The following is a 27,394-nucleotide window of genomic DNA, read 5'->3' as shown; positions in this document are numbered from 1 at the left end:
AACTGCTTTTGGTTTTGTGCTGAGAAGATCTGTTTACTTGAATCTATTTTTGGTAATAGCTAAATTAGACGGTCAGACCAATGTTTACACAACATGTTCCAAAACTGTAAATACTGTTCCTAAATGGCTGAAAGCAGATGAAAAATCTGTAAAGACCCATGTGGTTTTTGTGTGCAGAAGGGACAAGTGGACAGTGTCAAAGGTCAGGAGAGAATCAGGAGATGGGGTGGAACCCTGCTACAGACCAAGGTGTCAGTGGCGGGTGCTCTTGGGGGTAGGATTAACAGGACTGGCCTGTGATGGGTATGATGTCAGGAGGGCATGGCAGTGGTCTTTGCTCAGGGCATGCCCTCCTGGTGAGCAGGTACATCCAGAAAATGAGAAGGGAAATTCAAAGATTGATTGGTGGGAGCAGAAGAAAAGGCTCTGCCATCTTGCAAGGTGTTTTAATCATCTTCGTTCACTCACTAAATTCCCTCTCCTTTGAGTTATTTTTTCTAGATATAACTGAAATCAATCCTTGAGGCCATCCCCTTTCCTTCAAAGTGCTGCATAAAAACTGATACATTTGAGATGCTTACATCCTCTCCCAGCCCTGTGCTTCTTAATATGCTTACATGAGCCCTGTGCTTCTTAATATGTTACCTCTGATGACACAGTGCCACAGCAGACAGAGGTCAGAATGTGACAGAGCAGATTGCAGGGCTATTTGATGACTTAATTGACATCCTTGTCCCATTTTTCATGGTCACTGTTATTGGATTTGAGGGAGCCACTGCTCTCTTGATTGGATAAGGAAGACACTTGGGTGTTCCTGATTGAATTCAGCAAACATCTGGTCTCCTTGGCAGGACCAGGGAGATACCCGAGCCTCATCTGCAATGTTATCAAACCATCTTTTATGTTGGAGGAGCTTCTGGTGATGGCTCAACTCATCATGTTGCAATTGATTGTTTTAACTTTTCTTTCAGTAGGAACATTTTCAGACTCCACATTCTAGGGCTGTTCCATTTGGAATCTTTAAAACCAATACAGAATGTTTTATATCAAGTGTATCTCTATATAGTGTTTGGAAGCTGTGGATACCTTAATACCAACAACCACAGTTTGGAATCTTAGCTCTGGTTCCAAGAGCTACCATCCTCTTCCTGATAATCTTATGTATTGAGTCACACACAAATGTTTTGGGTTGTAACCCCACAGCACCCCAACACAGAACACTTTTGGAAGCTACAGGAAGGTGAAGGTCAACATGGTCTCTGTTCAGCAGGGTCTTCCAGGCCGTTAGCCTGCCTTGACTCCCTGTCTCACTTGAAGGTTAAAGAGGAGAAAGATCACCTTGGTGAATTCACCTTTGGATCAAGCTGCGTGTGCCAGGGCAAATCATGGAACTTGTTGAAATCTTCATTTTCTCCACTAAAGTAACAGCGCCCAACACTAGCACTGAGATGAGAAGTAATTAAATGTTTGATTGTAGTAGTGCCAAGCACAGAACCTGGCACAGAGGTACTGATAAATATCAGTTTTATTATTTGGAAAAAAAGAGAATGGTTTTATTCAATGTTGTACTTGGCGACCAGACCCAGGACCACGGGATGGGTTGTATTTTACACAGGTTTCTCAAAGGAAATCAACTCTCTGGCTCTAAATCACTGCCGCAGAGCTGATATATTGTTCAGGACTTTGCCTTTTCATTATTAATCAATGGACATAATAGTTTCTACTCTGGGGATTTACTGATGCCCAGAGGAGGTAGATCAGTTGGTTGCTAAGCAGTCTTCTGGACAGAAGCCAGTAACCCTCAGAAACTATGTAATAAAACTCACATTTTGAACTCTGTAAACCAAGGCATCACCTAGACATAAAAATTTGAATCAAGACTAATCTCCCTGTTCTGGGCTGCCCTTTGTCTTCAGACTTATTGTCTGTCGTTCTCTTTGGTGAAGTGCTTGCTCTAGTAGGCGAAGGACCTGAGATTTAACCCTTGAGACTCTTCAGGACACAGATTCTGCTATTATTCATCCCTTTAAATTTTTTTTATTGGAGTAAACACTGTGATGAAACATGAGGTTTATCACAGTATATAGGTTCCAGGTGTTCATCATTATAAATCAGCCTCTGTGTATACAACCTAAGTTCACCACTGAAAGTCCAAGTTCATCCTTCACTACACAGTTGACTCCCTTTACCAGACTTCTTCTCGCCATATTCCCCGCCCCTTCTGGTAACCACTAATTTGGTCTTACAATCCAAAGCTATTTGTGTTTTATTTAGTTCATACACTTGTTTTATTTCTTTACATACTACATATGCGTGAAATCATATATTTGTCTTTATCTGATTTATTTCACTGATGTCCAATGACTCTCGCAAATGGCAGGATTCCATCTTTTTTATAGCTGAGTAGTATTCCATTGTGTATGCACAGCGCATCTTCTTTACGCATTTGTTTGTCAACAGACACTTCAGTTGTTTCCAGCTCTTGGCTCTTGTAAATACTGCTGCAAAGAACATGGGGGTGCGTATTCTCTTCAAATGAGTGTTTTTGTATTGTTTGGGTAAATACCCAGAAGTGGGATAACAGGATGATGAGGAATTGCTATTTTTACTTTTTGGAGGAATTTCCACCCTATTTTCTGTGATGACCTCACCTGTTTACATTCCCACCAACAGTGCACCAAGGATCCCTTCTCTGCGTGCTGTCCAACGCTTGTTTCCTGTCTTTTGGGCAGATATTTATTTCCATTTTAGGGATGAGGAAATTGAGGTGCAGAGAGGTTATGTCCACATCTAATTGGCAGAACTAGGACCAAGCCTCTTGGTACGCTGAGTTTAAATCTGTCTTCTGAAATGCTGTTACTGCCTGAAGGTAAAAGTGATGTTGGCTTGAGAAATATCCTTTGAAAGCAAATATTAATGGTGTCAGGGGTGTGCAAGGTGAGGCCTGAGGCACACAAGAAAGGAACCTGCTTTAAATGGCAAACGACCAGCTGTCTTCTGTATTGCTGGAAACTTCTTTGGAGGAAAAATGATAGCTAGGCAAGCTCCCCTTTGTCTAGATTCTGGCTTGTCGATCTCTTCTGAAAGGTTTACTCATGTGCTCACTTGTTCAGTCCACTCTTCCTGGCCTCACCATGCACTCATGCTGAGCTCCAAGTTGGCCTTAGCGCTTAGACCACATTTGCCCAGACCACCTGCACCTCCATGTTCCTGGATGATAAATTCGCCCCATTCTTCTCTCCTCCACTCTCCGGCACCCCCTTCACTGGCCTCATCTGAGCCGACGATCTTGCTTCCTATTTCACTGAGAAAATGGGGCCGATGAGATGAAGCTTCCAAAGCTCCCACTTGCCCCCACTGACACCTGTGCCCCTCACACTGCTCGTCTCCTCTCAGACCTCGTGGATTGTCTGCATCCCACGCCAGGGGCGCTCACGTAGGTGCTGGACTCCATCCTGCGTGCCCACTCAGTGATGTTGCTCTGGTAATTTCCTCATTCTCCTGAATCATCACAATTTCCCTCTCAGCTCCATCCTTCCCATCAGAGTATAAACATGATATTATTTCTTCATTCTTAAAAAAAATCTTAAATCCTTTCTTGACGCCCCTCCACCCCCAGTGAGCACCCCTTTTCTTTTCTTCAAAACAAAACACTTTGGAAAAGTTTTATTGGGTTGTCGAGAAGTCATGTGTCATGGATGTCACCACCTCTTTTTTTCTCTTGCACTGGCTCCGGGTTTCTGCCCAGCCGCACACCCAGGCTGACTGTGAACCATGACTTCATGTTATCCAGGCCCACGACCTTCCTCCCTCCGCTCGTGTACAGGCCCTGACTCAGTTGTCAGCTCCTCCTCCTTAAAACTCCCCCTGCTGCCATTGCTGCTTCGCCCGCGTACTTCCCAGTATGCATTGGACGGCTCAGGGGTTAGCTCTTAGACCTCTTCTTTCCTGCATTCCGATTTTTGGGATTCTTATTGAGTCTAATGGCTTAAAATGTGAGCTATGGGGTTTGCTGATTGATTGTCGATAGCATGCAAGGATAGGGCAGCTCCCAGCTTCCCACCTTGAGTAACTGAAGACGAGGCTGCCACTGCGAAGATGAGCAGGTGCACAGGTGGAGCCATGGAGGGGAGAGATGGGGCTAGAGGGCGGAACTTGGTTCTGGACATGAAGGGTGAGTTGCCTACTCGGCGTCCAAATGGAGATGCTGAGGAAACCCTAAATAGGTAGGAATGATTGGGTGGTGGGGTCTCCATTACCTCTGATCTTCCATTTCTTTTCCCTTCATCCGCTCTGTCCCCGCTCCCTCCCCGTCCCTGGAGCATGTCATCTGTGTGTCCAGTTTGGGCCTTTGCAGTTTGCTGCTCCCTATGCCTGGACCACTCTTCCCTGGCTGTCGCGTGCCGCTCCCTTGCCTCCTTCAGAGTCCTGCTCACGTCGAACTGTCCACAATCAACATTTTGTGGAATTGCAACCCCCTTAGCACTTCCTGTCTTCCTTTCCTGCATTTAATGTTCCTTAGACCACACTCTCCATCTGGCAGCATTTTGCATATGGAAGGCAGGGACTTTGCTTTTCGGTTCCGTCTCCATCCCCAGGGCCTGGACGTGCCTGGCGTGGTAGGGACTCTGTACATACCTGTGGAATGAATGTATCACCAGATGTCTATTTATTGCTGCTATCACAGACAACAGAGCTTAGAATTGGCAGGGACACAAAAATAAATAAAAAATAAATAAATTTTGCTCTCAGAATGTTCTCAGGAGTAGGACAGGAAGAACATGCGTACCGCCTCCTTTTGAGAATCATGATTGAAATGTTGTGGTGATGAGACTGAAAAGAGACCTTCCCCAGCCAACTGTTGGAGAAGGATTTGGTTTCAGGCCCCAGGTGGTCTTGAGTGGGGTTTTGAGGTACAGAGGGGGTTGGGAGGTGTTCCAGGTGTAACGACCACTTGTGTGAGTGCAGGAGCTTCAGGACTCAATGCAGAGAGTGAGCCACTTGGTTTGACAGCAGTGTTTTGCTTCTAAGTTACCTGTTGGTGAAGCGCATGCTGTCTCTCCCTGGAGAGGTACTCAGTGCCCTCCCTACACATTTCTAGAAAGTGTAGAAATCCAGTGCTTGCTTGAGATTTGATTGGCTGAGATTTGGTTCAGGCTGGTCCATTTTGACTTTCCCCATCCACTTGTGGACTGGATTGGACCACTGGCCACTCTATGTGGTTAGTGAGTTGGCTTTGGTCCTGGCCCAGGTTGTTATATCAAACCTGTGTGTGCCCCAGCATGGCCCAGTCATAGCTGCAACTTGGCCTTTTTGTGGAAGGGGATGGACCCTGGAGTATTCTGAGGGCTCAGTTCTCTCTGCAAGTCTCTTACCCTCTTGCTTAACTACAAAGTAAGAATCATTTATATAGACTGTTACTGGCAGATGTGGGTCAGGCATGGTTTGATTCAGAGAGAAGGAAGCTTAGAGGTTACCACGTCCTGTGCTTCCCAAATTTGCTTCTTATCAGAGTCCTCTGGGGATCTTTTAAAAGCCACTTCTGGCCTACTTCATCAGCATCTCCAGAGAAAGGGCCCAAGAATCAATATTAAAAAAAAGAATAAAAGCAGACTGTGCCCTGGAGAGGGGAGGGCGTGCTCTACTGGCCTCTGCTGGGTCTTTCGGAGCTAGAATGTCCAGTCAGCGCAGCCCTTTCTGACTGGAGCAGCTGTTCCTGGGAACAGCCCATTCCCCTGTTTTCTTCAGCTACCGTCCCTGTGATGTGGCCGCTGACCCCTGACCTAAGCTCCTCGCCCGGCTCTCACCCAGCCCTAAAGCAGACATTTATTGAATGGCCGATCCCTCTACTTTGATAACCTTTCCCTTGTCCCAAGAAATGGCCACTCAACCAATTCTGAGGATTTGGACACAGGTTGAGCCAAGATTTTAGCTTTGTATTGCACACCCTGCGTGTTCCACGTGCTCTGCTCCCCACTCTGTCTCTGGTGAATCCTTTCACTCCTCACACCTCTGGCCTGCACCCCAGTTCTTATAAATCCTTTTTTTTTAAAAGCATGTATATGAATTGATCCTGCAATAGGGTCTTTAAGGGGTGTGTGTGACTAAGTGAGAACCAAATGATGTTCCACAGTTTGCACGTCAACAGCAGCAGTTTACTCGCCCAGGTATGAAAAAACGATGAGGGAATTTCCGTGTTCTGCTCTTCACTAGGTTATGGTGGCCTCTCCTGACTCTGAAATCACTGGGCTTCTCCCTCGGAGGCCGCTTGCCCTTGCCTCAGCTCCCTGGAAGTACAAAGAGTTCTGTTGTTTGCTGACCTGATAAAATGCCTATGGTGCCCGGCTACAAATTCGAAAAAGATGCTCCTGTGTTTGTTCCATAATTTAACACCCTGTTTCATTTGTTTAACTGCTTGGTTATAGATATTTGCTCTTCCCTAGCAGCGTGATGAGTGAAGGGGACATTGCTGGTGAAAGTACTCGTGCGTTAGATGCAATTATTGACACAGAATTTAAAGGTGAGATGGAATCAGTTCATGAATATAACAATTGATCCAAGAGGCTCTGTCTGGGATGAATCGATCAACAAAGACAAGATTATAAAAAGGATGTGTCCACTTTCCCTTTGGACTTTCTTTACTAAGATCCCCAGAGCACTTACTATTTATAGCCTCTCATATAACCCGAATGCCCAGCTAATCTGGGTCAAGTTCAAGAGGAAATTATGTACCATTTCAATGATAGGAGTTCCTCTTCCTAACTTGAATGTTCTGGAAATTATGCCTAATGGTAGTTGGAGCCCTAGGCATTTATTCGGGAGAGATCTTCAACTTATTTACTCAATAAATAATTTTACTCTGTGTGTCATGTGTTCGATACCAGGCTATGATTGGGGGTTTCAAGAATAAATGAAATGCAGTGGCTGTCCAGGGCCCCTGCCCTGCAGCTCTTTGTTGGCGGAAGCAACATGTAGATCTTGAAGGGCTTTATCAATGCGCTGGTGAATGATGGGATTTAGCATGCCAGTGACCACAGCACCAGGGGAGGCAGAGGACAATGCCAGGTGCTGAAGCAGCATTAGGGCGTGGTAGTGGTTGACCTGAATGGCCTTTGACCCACCTCCTGATAAGCGCTGGATTCGGAGGATAGAAAGTCTGACGCTCTTCAGTCTGATTGTACATGGAGAAATGGCGTTCTCCTGTCTTACGTCACAAGGACTGAGAAGTATAGTTCTCGTGGATCCTTCCCTTGCTAAACAGAAGCACTCACAGGGCCTTACAGAAGGGGAGACTCACATCGTGAGTCATCGTGCTGCTGAGCTACTAGCTGGGCCACTGGGAACAGCCGAGAGGCTGGCAAGGATTTATGGTCCTAGGGGGCAACTAGGCCACCATAAATCTTCAACCCTGTCTGCCTTTATCACAACTGAGTTAGCTGCTTCTGCAGAGAGCCATTGGGACTCAAAATAAATCAGCCAGTCCGTCACTCAAGAGATCATTATGGAGTGCCCACTCAATGGGAGGCATTCTGTTTCCTCTTTCGTTTATGTCAATATTTAGCGAGTAGGAGCAAGGCATCGGAGTCTTGAATCTAATTTCTGTTCCAAGGACTTTTTTTTTTTAATCTTCAAGGTGGTTTTGAGTGTGTTGTCTTTAGTCCAAATTGTTCCCTGCTCAGGACAAAAGAAATCAAGCTTTGGGGAAAGATTTGACTATTCAGCCCCTTTCTGGGAATATAAAGGTGAATTAGTGTAAGGAATGTGGCCCCTTGTTACTTGCTACCAGATTTTTTTTCCCTTTGAAAAATAGATCTGTATTTCAACCAATTCATTTGTTAAAATTAAAGATAAAATATGGCCCCCCCTTCTCCCTTCCCATCTGCCCTACTTGGGATCTAAAATGAGTCTGTTCCAAGTAGCGAACGTAACAGATGTAGGTGAGATCACAACTTGCCGTCTTACTAGCTGAAGCTTTCTTTTGTGACTGAATCAGAATAACAAGATTGGAGCTTTGGAATGATTGAAATTATGTACAACTTGTCTGACATCCAAGACACAAAGCTGTTTTTGTAAAGGTGAAAGAAATCATAGTCGGAACTGAGCGCATTTGAGGGAGACAGAGAATTTCCGGGTGTGAGGAAAACCTGCCCTTCCTCCCTTCCCCTCCGATCTGCCTAACCTGCAGCCAGCACCAGCTCAGCCTTGAACTTCTGCTGCCTGCTTCACCCCTTTAGTTCCCAGACACATAACCTTGGGGAATGGCTCAAACCTCCACCCTTGAAGGAGGACTTGAGAGTGTTAGAAGGATCATCAGCCCAGCTTGCATCCTTGGCTGGGTAGGGGATGGGCAAGTGCTGGGGATAGAAGGAAACAGCAGGAGGGCCCTGTGGAAGAGGCTCCGCTCCAGCCTGATTTAAGCCCATCTTGCTGCCAGTCCAGAGCATGTGAAGACTGACTTTCCACTTCTTGTTTGCTGGGAAGTTAGCCTCGGAGTCTCTGACCACTGGTCACTGCCAGAGGCTGCACCAGCAGTTCTCGGCTCCAGAAGGCCATGACTTGCCCGTGGACGTCACTAAGTGTTTGAAGTTTGTGTTCACCACTTGCTGGATCTGTGAGATTGGGAGAAGGGGTTGTGACCCCATCATTAAAGCCTTGCTTTGTAGATCGGCAGTTACTGATTTCCAGACTGGCGGGGGATGCCCGGTGGTGGGGGGCGGGATGGCTGAGGCCTTGCTTTCCAACGTGGAGGCAGCCTGGCTACGACAGCTGTCCCTTGGCGGCCACAGTCGATGAGGAGGAGGATGGGTTGGGGGTCTTGGTTCACCCTGGACTGACTGCACCCTTACCAGAGCAGCTGCCTCCCCCAGAGAGGGGGCCGCTCCTTGGTAATGGGCTTCCCTGCCAGGACTTCCTTCATCTTTGGCATTTTCACTGATCTCGCCTCCTCCTGTGTTTAAGCCTGTACAATCACAGAAGCTGTGGAAAGTGGTTTTTTGGACCCATTTTAAAATGAAGACTCCAGCAGGAAGTCTGAGACACACTCGGGCGACCTCGGCAAAGGCATCTGTTCACAAGGGTCTCAGGAGATGAGCAGTGGCAGACCAGGGCAAGGCTTGGGCAGGGACAGACTCCGGTGGCCCCCCACTTAGCCAGGACAGCTCAGCCAGCTCCACTCACACACAGCAGCACTCTACCTGTGTGATGGCCTTCTACCTGTGTGGCGGCCATCTACTTGTGTGACGACCATCCACCTGTGTGACGGCCATTACCTGAGTGTGACGGCCATCTATCTGAGTGTGAAGGCCATCTACCTGTGTGACAGTATCTGTGTGACAGCCATCTACCTGTGTGATGGTACCTGTGTGACGGCCATCTACCTGTGTGACAGCCATCTACCTGTGTGATGGTACCTGTGTGACGGCCATCTACCTGAGTGTGATGGCCATCTACCTGTGTGACGGTACCTGTGTGACGGCCATCTACCTGTGTGACAGCCATCTACCTGTGTGACGGCCATCCACCTGTGTGATGGCCATCCACCTGAGTGTGACAGCCATCTACTGAGTGTGACGGCCATCTACCTGTGTGACGGTACCTGTGTGACGGTCATCTACCTGTGCAGTGGCCATCTACCTGTGCGATGGCCATCTACCTGTGTGACGGCTGTCAACCTGTGTTGTGTTGTCTGTGTGCAATCTTATCTTACCCCTGAAGACTTGAAAAATCATCACCACTATGTGGAGGAAAGAAAAACTTCTTATTGGAGTCAAATGTGAGGACTGACTTGGAAGAGGACAGCCTGGTGGGAAAAGGTTCCCAATCAGATGCTTTCCTTGCCGGCACCCTGAGGGAGAATTCAGCTTGTATAATGCTGGGACAGACGGAGATTCTCAGGGGGGGAAAAGGCTCACACTTAGGGAAGCACATTAGAGGAACAAATCATTTGTTTTGGGGGCATATGATAATTTCCTAGCAGCCTAACAAAGTAAGATGCGCACGCTTTAACTGCGGGCATCATTAGCTTTGTGACAGATGCAATCTGTATGTGAGAAAGGTAAGAACTTTAGAAGATAAAATCTATAATGAGGAAATACTTGTTTTGCTTGAACACTGCCAGTTGTTCCCGCAGGGAAAGAACCCCAGATTTTCAGACGGAGGATGGCAGAGTCTACAGGCCAGGGGCATCAGGGCAGGGCTGGCCACGGGGTGCCTTCTTCACACACGCTCTCTTTGATCTGCTGACTCAGCCTCTGCAGGTCGATTTTTGTTCTGTGTTGATTTTTTTCACATCCTCAAACTTCAGGTGCGGCCTTATGTCTTGCTGACCTTTGAATCAGTGCTCGGTGTAGTGCCAAGCCTGAGGTAATTTGGCAGCCAGTAAATGTAGAATGAAGGTTCTAGGGACATGGAAATCAGTGGCTATATAAGGAGTGTTTTTCCCTTTTTCTGTTGTTCACTACAGATGGAATGATTTCCTTTACATGCAAAACCTTCTGAAGCAGTGACTTGTGACTCCCCGCGGGGATTCCTGAACTCTGATGGGGCACCCAGGAATCTGCATTTTCACTGGGCATGGGGGGGTCATGGGGTAGGTATCATGACCTGAGAATAAGCACGTGAGCTTCTAGCTGGTGTGCTCTCTCGAAAGAGATTCTCCGGGTGGAGACCCACCAGCTGAAGACGGAAACTGCCTCACTCCCCTGCTGCTCTCAGACCCCTGGGCTTCTCATACTTGCGCTTCTTTGTACTGCCCCCCTGAACCCCTAGTTCACTTTGAACTTCTAGTACACTTTACATTTTCAATGGTGTGGTGGAAACCAGTTGACATTTAAAACATTGAGTGCTTTGATAGGAGACCAACAGCAAAAAAAAAAAAAAAAAAAAGAATCTCTAGACATACAATTAAAAACCAGTTAAGTATCCAGTTAGGTCTCAGATCTTAAAGTCTGTTTTAGCCCCTGGAGCCTGTTGCACATCACAGCCACCCCTCCTGGCAGAGGGGCCTCATTACTTGCTTTTATGGAACAGTTGCCTTTTTTCCTCTCCTGTAATCTTGGCTCCACCCAAGTCTGTAGTCTTGCGTTTATCTTTGCACCCTCAGATCAACCTGTCCAGGTGAGTTTCCAGCCCGGGGCGGCACTCCTTTCCCGCTGCTGAGGAGTGGAGACTGGTACAGCGACTGGTCCCTGGCCCAGCCCTGGCGCCCGCCCCTCTGGACATGGATGTGGGCACGGATGTGGCCTCCTATGTGACAGGCCCAGAGAAGAGCGATGATAAATCAGCCATTGGCACCATATTTGTAACAGCTTTGGCCCATGCTAAACTCTAGTTGGGGGTTTAGACGTGTTCTCCAGAAAATGTTAGTCGTTCCTGAGCTTGTCCTGAAACCCTGAGTCCAATCATGGAGATGTCTCAAAAGGGGGTGGCCTTGGGAACTTAGGGTTGCATTCTGGCTTCCAGATGCTGTGGATGCCTGGAGGACCCCGGGCTGCTGGGAGGTGCTGCCGTGCTCACTCATTGCCCCCAAAGTCACTGAAATCAAAGGGGAAAAACCTGGCACCTCTGTCTCCTGCAGGGCATAGAGCACACGTTTGCATTGGCCGTCCATGCTGGGGGTGGGTTACTGGGGTTAGAAGCTTTGCCCCTTTGGGCAAAATTCTCAAAAACGGGCCTCTCCTGGTGGCACAGCCGTTGAGTGATGGGCTGTGAAGCTGCCCGCAGCCTCTGCAGCACTAGTTCGATCCCCGGCCAGCCAGCAAGCGTCCCAAATGGCACGTAGACCTCTCCTGCCGCTCCCGCAGCTCCCCTCAGCAGTGTATTTCATCAGTCTGCCTGTGCTGTTCCCCACTCTGGCTCTAAATTCTCTCACCCTCCTGTGCTTCTGACTGTACCCAGTGCTTGTTTAAATAAATCTTTAAAAAAAAATTCTCAAGCACCCCTTGGAGATGATAACTGCTCACCTTACAGAAGTGTTTATTCTTTACTCAGAAAGTGGTTATCAAGGGCTTCTTGTGTGCCAGGTGCTGCTCTGTGGACCCACGCTAGGGAGGAAGACCAGCAAATGTAAAAGTTTACTGTGCACTCAGCTCACAAAGGAGGGGTGCATGGGGTTAGGACCAGTCTCAGGGGTAGGGAGACCAAGGAAGTGCTCTCTTAGCAAGTGAGTGCTAAGAAGCCCTGCGTGAGCAGGCCAGCAGCACTGGGACAGCATGTTAAATGAGGCCGTAGAGGATGCCCTGACCCGGAGGTTTGTAGGCTGTGTTAGCATTTTGATCTTCAGGGCAGAGAGCAAGTGCCTAAAGGATTCTCAGCAGGGTGAGGACCGATTTGTTTTCTTTAAAAAAAAAAAAAAAGATTTATTTATTTTACTTATACCAGCACTGGGTACAGTCAGAAGCACGGGAGGGTGAGAGAATTCACCAGAGCCAGAGCGGGGAGCAGAACATGCAGACTGAGGAAACACACTGCTGAGGGGAGCAGCGGGCGCAGCAGGAGAGGTCTGCATGCCATGTGGGACCCTCTCTGGCGGCCAGGGATTGAACTGGTGCCACAGAGGCTGCGGGCAGCTTTGCAGCCCAGTGCTCAACCGCTGTGCCACCAGGGAAGGCCCCCAATTTGTGTTCTTAAAGTTGCTACTCTGGCCACAGGTGGGCTAGATTGGAGACGAAGGAGAGTGGTTGTGTGGAAGGGTGAGAAGGTTCCTGTCATAACGTGGGCTTGAGGTGACTGGGCTCGATCTCAGGGCAGTGGGGGTGGGCAGAGGTGCAGATTCAGGAGACAGGGAAGCCTTGGCACGGATGGACCAGGCGATGAGTCAGTGCGTGAGGGCCAGAGGGGAAGAGGGCGGGGCAGGCATCTGAGAAGTCCCATTATCAGCACAGAGTAGGCAGCCATTAGAGGCACGTTATGGAAATTATTACAAAGCAGCTCTCCCTTTGATCTGCTCATTTCACACAGAAGCTCTGGTTCAATGACTGCGGTGTGGGGCGGGGTGGCTGGGTTCTTTTGCTAAGGCTGGAATTTGACCAAAGTCAGCTGCGCTCAGGCGCCCAGGACCAGTGCTCTACAGTGTAGCCCTTGCACCCAGCATGAGCCCCTTTCTCCCCCTCCTCCTGGGATGGCACGAGGGAGGCTGTGAAGGGGCCCGGAAACCCTGCCCCTCGGGCAGCCAGGCTGGAAGGCCCTCAGGCCGTCCCGTTGCGATTCGGGCACGCAGGGAGTGCTCTGGGGTGCTCCTGCCACTGCCCCCTGAGCCCACACCTCCATTCTCCAGACTCTCTGGGCCCTGACTGGCATCTCTCTCATTTGCACCATGGAATATGCTTCAAGTTGGCACCTGCTGGGTTCTTGTCAGCCGTAACTGGCTTCTTTCCATACAAAGTCTCCACTGGGGCGGAGCTGGCTTTCCTGACTTAGCGGCCACTTCCCTGCTAGAATGCCCTCCAGAGACCTCCCTTCCAGAGTGTTTCCCCCTCCCTTGCCCTAGTTGACAGAATATCAGTTTGCACCCACATAGGGCTTTGGTACAGTCGTGTCATCATGGATCAGTGTGGTCATTAGTGGGACTGCTGTTAGAGCTTCTCTGGTTGCTCCGAATTGTCACCCCCAAAAACAAGTTTTTTCTACGTTCTTTAATTCATAGACTTTATTTTTAGGGAAGTTTAAAGCTTGCAGAAAAGTTGAATGTAAAGTTCAGAGACCCCACATGCTCCCTCCTTGCCTCCCCTCACACTCACATCAGTCAGGCTGGTGTCTCTGTCACAGCGGATCAGGCCAGGCTGATACATTACTGTTAACTAAAGTCCACGGTGAAATCAGGGATTACTCTTGTTTTCCAAAATCATTTTTTTAAAAAAATCGAAGTAACATTGTGTGATAACCTTGTAGAAGCTTCCGGTGCGAATCATTGTAGAGAACATCTGGAGAGAGGACATTATTAGGTTCCCACTGAAGGGCTTCTTTGTGTTGTCCATTGTTGGGATTGGACACCAACCACATGTCCACACCACACAGGAGCTACAGGAAGATTTTACCACCCGATGCTTTGCCTGCTCACCCCCTCTTTCTCCCCAGCCTTGGGTACCCACTGATCTTTGCACCGTCTCCGTAATTTTCGCCTTTTCCAGAACGTCATCTATCTGGGATCATATAGCAGGGGGTCTCTTCAGATTGGCTCCTTTCGCTTAGTCACGTGTGCACCCGGCTCCCCTGAGTCTCTCTGTGGCCAGCAGCTCATTTCCACAGTAGTCTCGCAAACTGCAAACGGCGCGGGGCCACCTGGTTCCCATCTGGGGTCTCCATCCGGGAGTCACAGGAAAGTGCCTTGGGCTCCTCCAAGTGGCATTTCCGGATCACCTTCTCCGGCTCGCTCTTCAGTGCACCTGTAGGTTGTTTGTGATTTGGGAGCCTTTCTCTTCACAGGAGGTGGAAATGGGTGGTGGCGACGCCCGTCTGTTCCTGGAGAACGCCCCTTTATTCTTCCCCGGGCCCTCCCCCGTTGCCTGCGGCCCAGAACCCGCGTGCAGCTTTTGAACAAGTTGCTAATGTGTTCGGGCTTGTGATCTGAGCTCACGGCTGAGCTGCTCGTCCACGTTCTCGAACTGCCGGTCCGTCCTCACTTTGTATGCCGCGCTTGCTACTGTCCGTGTCCATCAGCTCGCTCAGTAGCGGCGCGGGTGCCTATGTGGGGTGCTCCCGGGGATGTAGGTGCTGCGTGCAGAGCTGAGGGTCTGGAGGGAAACACTGCTATAAATCATCCCTGGGGCAGGAGGCTGGTGACTAGCACCTTTAGGGGGTCCTCACTGTCCTCGGTTGCGCCACGGTGGAGTGGGGAGTGCCTCAGTGATCACTTATGTTCAAACACCTTATTAGGAACAGCCTCCTTGTTTTTTGGTCACGTTGGCATCGCTAACGACCAGCTGTGCGTGTTTCATGTTCATATGCAGAAGTACCGAGTGTTATTGTTTCCAGAAAGCTCTGCATCTGGGGATTTTTGCTTACATTTCTTTTTCCCCTTTCAGTTCTTTTAGTGCTTTTGAACAGTTGGTAATGGATTAGGCCTTGCAATTTTCAGGCACCAGGAGTGGAAGATTCCCTGGAAAAGACATTTGTATTGAATTTTTTAAAAAGAGGATTCAGTTGACGAAAGCTCGCAGTCCACTCAGCGCCACCTGCTGCTGTGGGACCGCCGCATCCGCCGAGTTTGAGGCCGTGCCTGGTGCCCAGGTGCCAACTTTTTATCCAGCCCCAAGGATTAGATATTTGTCCACACGTACAGGTGTGGGAAATGAGGGTTCAGAGGTTGAGCTGCTTTGCCCCAGCCCCGCAGGGTGGCAGAGAGGGTCTCGTGCCTGTGGAGTCTCACCTGCGCCGAGAAGCAGGGCAGCCTGGGGTAGGAGCCGCGGGACAGTTCGCAGGGGCTGGATTCCTATTCTATGTCCTGTCACCCCAGCACCCCAGGATCCTTCATCACAGACAGATGCGCCTCCCAAGCCACTGAGACCAGGCACAGCACTTCAGAACCCCATTTCTGCCCTGACTCTTGAGTCTTTTTTTTTTCTTTTTAGTCATGTCTGGAAAACTATGATGATGATCTCTTCAGAGACATTCATCTGTTCAAAAGAATTGCTAAATATCAGGTTTTAGGGAGAGAGGAGATTTGGGTGAGGCGGCCTGCCCCGTGCTGGTGGTGTCCATGTTGGCCCTACAGAAGAGGGGCAGCTGCCATTGGGGTTCAGACTTGGGAAAGAACCCCCCGCCCCTCCCGCTTGGCTCCTTGCTGTCCTGTGCTCTCCCACGCAGCAACTCCTTCCCTTAGTCAGCGTTGCTGTCACCCCTCTAACTCGAGTTGTCCTGCATGCCCGGGCCGCAGGCCCCACTCTCCAAGTGTGCTCCCTCAGCACTAGGCCAGCATTGCCAGCAGTTCCCACCCAGATCACACCCCCTATCCCTACCCACAGCCCCCTCCCTCCTCCCCACCTCCCATGCTCCTGGGTAGCAGATGAGCCTTTGGGAGCTGCACCTCCCAGCGCTCCGGCCCCGACAACCGCCTTAGCCGGCGCAGCTGAGCTCCATCCGGCTGCGCGTTGAGGTCTGGATCAGCACCCGCCCAAGTAGACCAGAACCGGGTTTGTGCGCCCCCCACTCTTGTCTGGACCAGAATCGTCTCCTACCTGGTTATTTCTGCGGTCTCCTAAGTGGCCTCTACCTCTGCCCCGGGCGCCCAGAGCTGTCTCCACTACCGGCAGGTGAATCAGCTCATGCTGCCCTCTGTCAGCCCTCTATGGTGTTTCTCCCTTGGGGGCTAAGGCAGAGTCTTTATGGGGCCCTGTCCCCAGGCTCCACTCGAGTGACTCTGGACTCTTGGCGGCTTCTAGCACATACCTGGGCACACCTGAGCACACCTGGGCTGAGCTTGTCCCCCAGAAGTCGACACACCACCCTCCTTCAGGGCTTTCCTGTGGGTGTTCTCCACGGCCCTGTTTTAAAATTCCAGCCTCCTACTCCCTGTTCCCTCCTCTGCCTATTTCCCCCCTAAATACTTGTCAGTATTTACTGCGTACTGTGTTCTACTCCTGTACTTATTGTCGGTCTTCCCCATCAGGGCCGAGTCCCCAGGGCAGGAGGTATTTTGGTCAATTGTTCATTCTCTGTCCCTGGAGTTTAAAAAGTGACTGGAGGGTCCATGTCACATGGGTTTGCCTGGTGCTCCTAACTCCTGATGGAGACGTGCCTAATTCCAGAATAATCTGCCTTTGCCAGGAAAGTGACTCCTTACCTCTGAGTTGGTATCCGTCTTACTTTGTCAACGGCAGGGCAGCTGTTGTCATCGGGGCCGAGGTGGCTCGTGACTGTCACCATCCTCTGTTGAGTGAGCGAGAAAATGTCAAATAAAACTGAAAAAACTCAGACATATTCTAGGGTGTTGTGAGACCATGTACGCCCTGTGCACTCTGCTCTCGGTGTCTTGTTGAAAGGGGTGGCTCTCTGTGGGGGCCTGGGATGGCCTACCCTGTGTGGCTTTTCTCTCTCTTTCTGCAGCTGCCCTTGGCATTGGCCCCGAGCACCCCCAAAATGGACCTTAGCCATGGGCTGTGTGGGACAAGGGAGGACCAGGACGGCACTCCGGGGCAGTGAGAACAGTGGCCTCCATGGGGATGATTTAAAACAACCCTTCACTTGTGTGGGGTCAGGCTTGGTGAGGCAGTTTTGATTTTGTGAAAGGAGGAGTTGGGGTTTTGCTGTTTGACGGAGTGAACTTCCCCCATTGGAGCTTGGGTATCAGGGCTGTCTGAGGACAGTGGGTCCCGTCATTGGCCAGGGGAATTGAAACTGGAATTTTCTACACTTGTTTAGTTATCCAGTTTAGTTCCCTTCGAGGGCTCCTCTGCTACCCCTCTCAATGGCTGGGCGTCCTGCACAGCTCTATGTCCACCAGGCCTGGACCCCATTCCCAGGTTAAGAAATTAGGGTCAGCTTCCTGGCTCTTTAAGCCCCCACTGCCTGGTTCTTCACTTCCTGGCCTCCCGGGTACCCTTTGGTCTTGGTTTAGTACAGCCTCCCGGCCGGCACGCTCCACAGCTCCCAGACCAACACGGGCGTGAACTGCACAGATCCCCTGAGGAGGCTGTCTTGCATGCACCCTGTGCCACCACATGCAGCGCGGCACTCCAGATGTGTGGCCTCTCCCTGAGGATTGCCTTTCCTCTAAGCTTACAGTTTGTGTTCATCAACTATTTATGCTAGCAGCAAGACTGCCAGTCAGCAAGCAGCTGCTAGCAGTTAAGTTTTCGGGGAGTTCAAAGTTATACTGGGAGTTTTGACTATGCAGGGGTTGCTGGGGGTGGGGACCCCTAGTCCCTGGGTTGTTCAAGGGTCAAATGTCAGTTTATTTCTTCTAAAAATGGGAGGTGAATACATTGACACTTAAGACATACAGGTTCTCTCTAAGTTGACAGTTTGGGGGGATGAGACTTCCAGGTTGGAAATTGTTGCCCCTCAACATTTTAGCCTCATTGCTCCCTTGGTGTCGGGCCGTGAGCAGTGCTGTGGGAAGGCTGGGGCCAGGGGCTCTCTGTTCTATGTGTGACATGTTTTCCTTTCCAGAGCTTCCAGGGGCTCCCCTCCTCCCCCCATGTTTTTACGTCTTGCCGTGATTTGCGGAAGGGTAGGCTGGGTTCCTGTTTAACTGGAAACATTTTCTTGCAGATTCCAAGGCTGATTTAATCATTTAATATTATACTATTTAAATATGCACCACTTAAAGCCAAGTGCAAACTCTTTATGCCTATGATTCTTTGAATTATGAAATAGATTCAAAATCGCAAATTAAACAAAGTACCCAACTGATTTTTTTTTTTTACTCTGGTGGCAACATCCTTCCTTCTCTGACAGGAGCTAGACACAGACGTTCCCGCTCTGTGACCTTTGCTATGGCTTTTGGCTTTACTTGTCATGAATGAGTCACGTATATTAAATCTACCCTTTGGCCTTGTTCTCACCAGCCCATGACAGTTAATGTCACGCTGCGTGACGCTGAGCCAGCCGGGCACATCGTGGCTACTCCCGGACAGCTTCCAGCTGATTCTTAGAATACTGTCTGTACACAAATCTTTTGGGGTTGGCATTAAAGTGGAAATGTTTGTGATGTGTCTGGTGTGTATGTGTGTGTGCACATATTGAGTGTGATGTGTGTAGTGTGTCTCAGTGTGTGCTTGTGTTGAGTGTCATGTGTGTGGAGTGTGTAAGTGTGTACATATGTTGAGTGTGACGTGTGTGTTTACTCACTGCAGGGCCGCTGTGTTTTTTTTAAAGATTTATTTATTTATGTATTCAAGCACTGGGTACAGTCAGAAGTGCGGGAGGGTGAGAGAATTCACCAGAGCCAGAGCGGGGAGCAGAGCAGGCAGAAGGACCGAAGGACACTGCTGAGGGGAGCAGCGGGCGGCAGGAGAGGTCTGCGCGCCATGTGGGACCCTCGCTGGAGGCCGGGGATCAAACCGGCACTGCAGAGGCTGCGGGCAGCTTCACAGCCCAGCGCTCAACCGCTGCGCCACCGGGGAGGCCCAGGACCACTGTGTTTTGAGAACCTGGATCTTCTCTTTCCTGATCCTTTTCCCTCCTCCAACATCCAGTTCATATCCAAATTCTGTTTTCCCTCCGTAGTTGTCACTGTTTAAGATTGCTTTTGTTTTTGTACCACTTGCTTGCGAGCCCCGTTAGCGCACACAGCAATGAGAGTGGCCGCTCCTGGTGCCTCCTGGCCTCCTTCCTTTTGCTGGGCCCTGCAGCTGGGCTAGTCTTCCCTTCTGTTTTGTCCTAGGAGTCAGACAGCTTGAGGCCACAAATATTTTGTTTTGCGCCATTGCTCTGGAGCCCTCAGTGGCTGCAGACTTTGCAGGATGAGGAGAAACTGGCAGCCTGCGCACTGATAGTTTGTCCTTTCAAAATATTTTGAGGAATGGTTAGAAAAATCAGGATATTTTTACATTAAAAATCTGCATTTCCAACTTTCCCTCAAGATGTGGACAGTGTAGTAGCATTGAACGCATATTCCTAAAAGATATAAGGCAGAATGAAATGTTCTTTGCTGCCTTGGGGGTGGGGGGACTTGTTTTCTGCAGTTTGCCCCACTCCCCACTCCCCCTTATAGCTCTCCAATCTGCCCAGTTCTTATTTCTGTTACCTGCCTGGCCTCCATAGGCATTAATATTTGCAGTCTGAGCTGTCAGAATCATAGGCCAAGGGCCTTTCTACACCCTGTATTTAGAATGAATCTTGTATTTTTGCCTAATGTGTACCACTCCCTCTTCCCCTGCCCAGATCCTGCCATTACAGGAGGTAAAGCCAGCTTACATCCTTTTTCTCCTGCACAGTCCTCCCTGCCTGCCCAGGGGAAAGTTTTCCCTCCCCCTAAAGCACTCAGGTTTGCTGCTCTCTTTCGTGACATTGTAGGTTATGCTGTTTCCTACCTAGACTGCCACTTAATGCCTTGCACTGGTGGATCCCCAACAAATGTCTGAACAGAGGATGCATAGTCATGATCAAGGGTTCTGTTCTGTGGGTGCCAACAGAAGCGCCTCTGACTAAATCTAGGGTGATGTTAGCTGGTGACCTAGTGACCCTGAAGAGCTTGTTTTACTTCTTATCATCAGAGCCACAGCTTGGGGATCTGTTCTTAATGCAGGGAAATCCCCACACACAACCACACACTGGTACACCTCAGAGGATTGTGGGTGTGGTCACGCCCTTGGAAGTGGTGTATAATCTGTCATGTTCAGTGATCTGTTTTCAGATCAACATACTAAAAGTAGAACTAAGGAGAATCTCAGCAGACTTTAGACTATTTCCATGCTCCTCATTAAAAAAAATGCAATACTACATATACATGGGATTCTGTACTTGATACTTGATCCGTCCTTTCTTCCCAGGACTCCCCCAGATGTACAGTCTCTCTGTCTTTCTGACCACAGGTTTCATTTTGGCATCTCCAACCTTCAGAACACACCCCTGCTCCTGCTACTGAGGGGAGCTTGTACTCCTTCTAGCTGATGGCTACGGGAGGGCACAGTGAGAAGCAGCAGGGTTGGTAGGAAGTGCTGATGCCTAGGGTGGTCATAATTACTCAGGAAGTGCTTAGCTTGCACCAGCTTTCCCACTTGGAAAGCCCAGTGTTTCTGGATCTGTGCCCTTGAGTGGTGCCTGTGACCTCGCAATGCTGGGCATTTTCTTTACTTCCTGTCAAGTTCCTTTGAGAGGGCTGAGCACTTTGCTTTCTAATGTTTGGGCCAGAGTGTGAGTGGACTCAAGGGTGGGGCTGTCCAGTGGAGCCTTCTGTGATGACACAAGCTCTGTATCTGTCTTGTCTAATGCGCTGGCCACTGGCCACAGGTGACTGCTGAACGCTTGAGATGAGGCTAACACAACTGAGGAATGGAATTGTTCATTGTATTTCATTTTAGTGAACTGAATTTTGGCAACTACCATAGAGAATTTTGAGTTATGGCTGGAGCATCACTGCAGTGGTGATGGTACAGCTCTTGCTTAGCCCTTCGAGTTTTCCAGCTCCTGCGTTTATTCTGGGCTCTGGGGCTGCAGCTAGGGAGATGCAGACTCAATGGGCACCTGCGCTGAAATCCCAGAACTGGAGGGGGTTGGGTGAGGGGTTAGCAGGGTGCTTTATCAAATGAAATTTTCAGTCATGGAGTTTTGATTGTCAAGCAGCGATTGCTCCGGTGTTGATCCGGGCGTGGCTTGCATGTGGTTTCCTTTTCCTCTCCCGTGGGCAGGTCCGCGCAGGCCTGGGTGTATATATGGAGCCTAGGACTTGACCCAAAGCTGCCTTCTGGCTCTGGTTATCACCCAGATTGGGGATCACTCCATGTTTATTTTTATTACTTTATTTATCAAATTTAAAGGCTGTGCAAGTAACCCAGCCCAGATCTCCTGGATTCAGGATGTGTTTGCTCAAAACTGCCTGATCCTCATGGGGACCCTAACTGCGGTGCCCCCCGGGTTGGTGGGATGCCCCGCTTTGCCTCATAAGTAAAAAGCCTTTTGACCAACCCCACAGGAAAGCTGAACACCTGTTGCCATGCTGATCCGAGAAGGGTATTGCTTTTTCAATGGTTAGCGGGGAAGGATGTCCTGAACAAATGCCATACAGACTTTGTGGACTCCACCAAGACACTGGGAACTACAAATCCCAGGATCCCCAGAGGGAGGTTGCGAGGACCTGAGGGCAGAGTTAAGCAGCCATGTTCTCTGTTTGAGTATTTAACTGGCCATGTGGCGGGGGTTGCTCTCTGGGCCTGACGGCACATGGTGTTTCTCCACCTCTGTGGGTCATTGGGATTCCAGGTCAGCAGAAGGGGTAGGACGCATTTACGAACTTATCTCCCTCTTTTTCTCTCTGAGTTATTCTTTCCCCCATTTCCCCTTCCCTTGTAAATAAACCTTTTATTAACCTTTTGTGTGTGCCTGCAGTGGAGTGTTCATAAGTCCCCTTTCAGCGTGCGGGTGAGCACCCACAGTCAGGCCACCCGTTTTATATTGGGGTTGCCCTGTAACACTTTTATTTCCTTTAATTTTAGCAAACACTGCGCTCCCGTCAGCCGTGACTCCTTGAGTGGGTTCTGTGTCCTTGATTTCATTAAGCCGTGATTTTAGAGACTTCGCGCTCACACTGTGTGTAAATACTGAAACCAAATGACTTCCTGGGGAGGAGTAGGGAAACTTCCTAGTGTGAAGACCATAACACTTATCAAAACTTTTGCTTGGTTTTCGTGAGCGAGTCACCTGAAACTGGCTGTGGGTATTTTGGGCCGTTGTGGTGGTGGTTCAACCACACTGTGCTGTGGCTGTTGCTGAACTTGCCAGGACACACGTGCAGTGTGGACCCAGCACTGCTCGGCGTTGGCAGGGGAGGGTCTGAGAGGTGCTCCCTAGCTGCCATGGATATTCGAGTTCACTGCGGGGAGTGGGGATGCAGGTGACTCCTCAGGGGAAGGTGAAATGTGAAGTGACAGCACTTTCATAAACGTGATGATTTTGTATCAATGTCCTCGGAGGTTCGGGGCAGGTGGGGTATCAGAAGAAAGGAAAGGCAGCGAAGACCCACTCTGGGTTGGAAGTTTAGATTCCTAAATTAGTGCGACTGGCCACCACAAGCCAGCTGGGCTTTCCTGCCCTGTGTTCTGGAATGGCTGACCTTGGTGGCAGGGAGATTAAATTTGACTGCCCTGGGCTGGCTGGAGGGTTGGCGAGCATCAGAGGGGTTTGAGACCTTAACTTGGTGGCATCATCCAGACCCTTTTGCTCCGCCCCAGGAGTCACGTTTGCTGCACGCTGGCACCAGCAACCCCAGCCCCCTCTCCAGCAGGGATGCGTCTGTTGAAAGAGCATCTTTCCCCAGAGCCCCCCAGTCTCCATGTCTTCTATTGAGTCAGTGACTGGGACCAGGGTCCTGCTGACCTGGCTCCCCCACCTCAGAAAGCCAGTGGGGATCAGATTTTCCCCTGACCCAAAACCCTGAAGGGAGAGAGGGCTCTTGATAAAGATCACATCGCTGCCTGGGGAGGAAGCTGTGGAGCGGGAGCTGTGTACACCCAAGCACAGTTTACACTGCAGAAAATGGGCTTTTTTGAAATATCACCGCTTTCTGCACGTTGTGACCTGAGTCTCCCGATGCCCCAATTTTCCCTTCTCTTCTTTCCCCTGGTCCTTCCTTTCCCGCTTCCTTCTGCTCCACACCTCCTCCCTCTTCTCTTTTCTTCTGCTCCCCCCTTTTCTTTCTGTCACTTCCCTTTCCTTCTCCTTCCTCCCCTTCCTACTAGGTGCCCCCTCCCCCGTAGCCCCTGATGCATTGGTGGCCTAGTCATTTATTTAACTCAACTAAACGGTTCAGTGCAGACAGTTTCTCACTAAATAGATGCCTTCACCTTCGTCCCCCAGGAAGAAGAAATGCCAGATGTAGAAATTGACATTGATGATCTTCTTGATGCAGACAGTGAAGAAGAAAGAGCTTTAAAATTACGGGTAAGCAACTTTCAAAATCTAGAACCCTGGGTCCCGGTTGCTTGAATCCTTGGGTCTCCAGAGCTTGGCATGCTCTGATTCTGCCCCAGGCCAGTGTTGGCACCAGTACTTGGGTAGTTTTCAGAGAGGAAAGCAATGGCTTGCTAAGTATTCACCTTCAAACTACATCTTTGATGATGAGGAAGTACTTGGCGCACATTATGAGTGTGAGTTTCTCCAGCATGACCTTGGGAGAGAGCTGGTTCTGTGTCCAAAGATCCAGTTGCCTGAGAAGGAACTGAGACCCCACAGCTGTATGAGAGGCAGACAGGCCAAGAGAGAACTGGCATATCCAAACCCCGGACTCTCGAAACTGTGGATTATATTATTCATTAAATTAATTTCTAGAGATGATTATTTATACCATAATTTTATTTAATAAAACTTTGTTCCACAGAGTATGCTTACCACTAGTACAACAGTGAGTACTGAGATGTCTCATGTTTTCTTAGTCCAGAGCAATAAAATATTTATTTCTGTTCCCACAGGAGGTCATAGCCATCATTTTAAAATCTGCTTGTGGGAGTTTCTAAAACCAATTAACCTTTGACTTGCCATTGTTTTTAAAGTTCTCTGATAATTACTGTTTATGGCTGTTGGTTATCACCAATGGCAAATGATCTCGTAAAGGCAATTAAAGAGCACATTTTAATGTATTAATGTGCTTAATGTGTTAATAATAACTAGAGTCTCTTGAGTGCTGAACAGTCTCAATGTAATGATTATTGTTGGTTAATTTTGTTGGGAGATGCTGGTATCCTAATTAAGAAATAAAATATAATGCAGGTACTAGCTCCATGGAAAATATAATGACAGATTTTTTTCCTTAAAATGCAGAGCTTGAAAGGGGCCTTTGCTACCCTTTGGCTCCCAGGTGAGGGAACTGCCACCTGCAGAGTTGTGACAGCCTGGTCTGTGGTTGAGTCACTGCCAAGTCCCCCGGGCTCCCCATGTCCAAAGTGATTGTCCCTCCTCACATCCTCACGCCTCTGGCTCTGGCTGTCTCAACTTAATGTAGCCAGTTTATTATTAACCAGGTTGGCAGCCCAGGGGGAAGAGGGGTGTGTGTGTGTGTGTGTGTGTGTGTGTGTGTGTGTGTGTGTGTGTGTGTGTGTGTGTTCATTCTGAAGAGTGAAAGGCATTCCTGCATATGAAAGGTACAGCTTTTGGTATCTTCAGAGGGTCGAACAAATGCTGAATGTGTGATTCTGTATTGTTAATGTGAAATTTTGAGTTACCATGTTTAGCATAAAACTTTATAAAGCTGAAATTATTTTTAATTTCACTTTTAAAATTATATCAACTTTTAAAATAATAAAACTTACCTTCTGTGTATTTCATTCTAGGAAGCTCTTGTAGACTGCTACAAACCAACAGAGGTAAACAAATCACTTTTCCTAAATGCTATGTTTGAATTAAGTCAGTTGACTGCTTTTAAAGTTTAACATCAATAAATGGGTTGCTTGTGTATATACTAAGTAGCACGTGTTATCCTTAAATGACGTGTGTGTCTGAGTAGTACTAATGTCCTAGTTTGTACACCTAGACTTGTCTGGTTTGGGAAGACTTCAAGCCAATGGAATTGATTGTGTTTCTTATTTTTATATACAAAAATCCATTTAAAGGTAATTGTGAGAGGATTTAGAGTCATTTTAGTAAGTTTTAAATGTATAATTAAAGAATATGATCTTTTAGTGCTGACATATGTAGTTGTAAGGAATTAAAGCCACCCCTGTCATTTAAAAGGATTAACTTCATGGGAAGACACCTTTCCTTGCATGGGAATTTCTCTGGTGTGTCAGGGTGAATAACAATGGACACCATGTGATTAGACCAAAGCATTTAATACGTACCATAAAAACCAAAGCACGAACAATATAGAAATTAAGGATTTGGTAAATGAAGTCCTTTCGGTGTGTTCCTGTGATAAATCAGAGAAATTAGAAGGTCCATCAGATGTTTTCTGTGACATCAAGCAATGATGGTAACAGTTGACTTTGAAGGGGCATAATTACAAGGTGGGAGGAAGCTTGCCTCACAGGAGTGTGTAAGATTTAAATGATGAGGATAATTGATAAGCCTTTGTTTTTAGGCCAGTTACTTATTTGAACTTTATTATTAATATTTTTCTTATTTTCCTTTATGTTGATTACTTCTTACACAGAAATTTAGTAGTCACAGAGATTTAAAATTTTAGTCTTAGTTAATTAAAAATAGTTTAATTAATGCAACACACATTTGCGGTTTTGAAAACCAAAAATACTATTAGGTTTGTAAAGAAAAAGTAGCACCACCTTTCCCATCACTCAGTTTCTCCTCCTAAAGGTATATATTTTACATTATATATTATATTTGATGAGTTTTATACAACCAACTCTTTGGTTATTTCCTTACTATATTATCTTGCTTTCCTAAATATGCCTTTATTATATTTTTTCATTTGTTGACCTAAAGGAAAATATGATAGCTCCCTCTCTTCACACATTTCATTTCTCTTCATCCCCTCAATAAAGTTATATAGCAGTATTTTGTTAAATCAGTAGTCAAGGTTTATAATATTACAATTTAAACAAATATTTTTTCAGTACTAAGCCAAACAGTGAAATAAGGCAGTGACTCCTTTCTGTTATAGATCTTTGTTTTTCCTGGAATTCATAACTACTGTCTTTTATTCATAAAAGACATAGAATTCATAACTGTCTTTTATTTTCTCTAATACCTATTGCTACTTTTTTGTGGAACTCTCCAATGGCTTTGTCAAACCCGTAATATATTTTCTGTATGCTCAAGTACATCATTCCTTTACCCTGCCCCAGCCTTCCTTCTTAAATCCTACTCTTCATCATTTTTGTTAGAGTGCCTCCTCTAGTAGCTTGTTGGGGAAGGATGCATAAAAGGTCAATTTCTTGGATCTTTACATGAAAATATCTTGATTGATGGCTTGGATAGTAGAGAGTTCTAAATTAAAATTATTAAAACTCAATTTTAAAGTCAATGCTGTATTGTTTTATCACTCTGGTATTAACAAGTCTGATTCCATTTCCATTCTTAGGCCTTAATATGTAATATGTGACCTGTTATTTTTCTTCATTAATTTTTGGGGTATCTTAGTATTTTGAAATTTCATTTGTGCTAGTGTGGGTCCTGTTCTATTCAGGTGCTGGATAATCTTTTGTCTGAAGATTTATGTCTTTTGGTTCTTCAATATTTGTCTTTTATTATTTATTATTTTTATTATTTCCCAATATTATATGTTTCTGGTTCTCCTGTTATTTAAATGCGATAGCTTCTCTATGGAAGCTCCAGTCCTTATCTTTTTCTTTTGTTGTCCACCTCCTTGATCATTTCTTCTACTTTCTCAAGGATTTCCCTGACTTGATCTAGCCCATTTACTGACATTTTGAAATTGCAATTGTCTTAATTTTAATATCTAATACAAATTTCAACTGTCTTTATTTTAGCAAATTTCAACTGTCTTCCTTTAATATCAAGATCAGAAATCTTTTTTTTTTTAAACTTCTTTTTGTTTTTAAAAAAGATTTATTTATTTATACAAGAGCTGGGGTATAGGTCAGAGGTGTGGGAGGGTGAGAGAATTCACCAGAGACATAGCAGGGAGCAAAACAGGCAGATAGACCAAAAACACTGCTGAGGGAAGCAGCGGGCGAAACAGGAGAGGTCTGCTGTGCTATGTGGGAATCTCCCTGGCCGGCCGGGATCGAAACGGTGCTGCAGAGGCTGTGGACAGCTTCACAGCATGGCACTCAACCCACTGCGCCACTGGGGAGGCCCAAGGTCAGAAATCTTAAGATTAGAAATC

General features: G+C 47.7%; 1 protein-coding gene across 1 annotated transcript in view; it reads left to right on the top strand.

Annotated features, from left to right (window-relative positions):
* Positions 1–27,394, top strand: part of PPP1R14C (protein phosphatase 1 regulatory inhibitor subunit 14C) — a 76,944-nt gene that overhangs the window by 33,091 nt on the left and 16,459 nt on the right. Inside the window, exons 2-3 of the mRNA XM_037521017.1 lie at positions 23,452–23,535; positions 24,921–24,953. Of these exons, the coding sequence (XP_037376914.1) occupies positions 23,452–23,535; positions 24,921–24,953 (117 nt within the window). The remainder of the gene's footprint in view (positions 1–23,451; positions 23,536–24,920; positions 24,954–27,394) is intronic.

Source organism: Talpa occidentalis, unplaced genomic scaffold (genome assembly GCF_014898055.3).
Source record: "Talpa occidentalis isolate TD23 unplaced genomic scaffold, MPIMG_talOcc4v2.1 talOcc4.2, whole genome shotgun sequence".
Lineage (NCBI taxonomy): Eukaryota > Metazoa > Chordata > Mammalia > Eulipotyphla > Talpidae > Talpa > Talpa occidentalis.
Note: the sequence above shows the minus strand (reverse complement) of the source record. Positions and strands in the feature narration are given on the sequence as shown.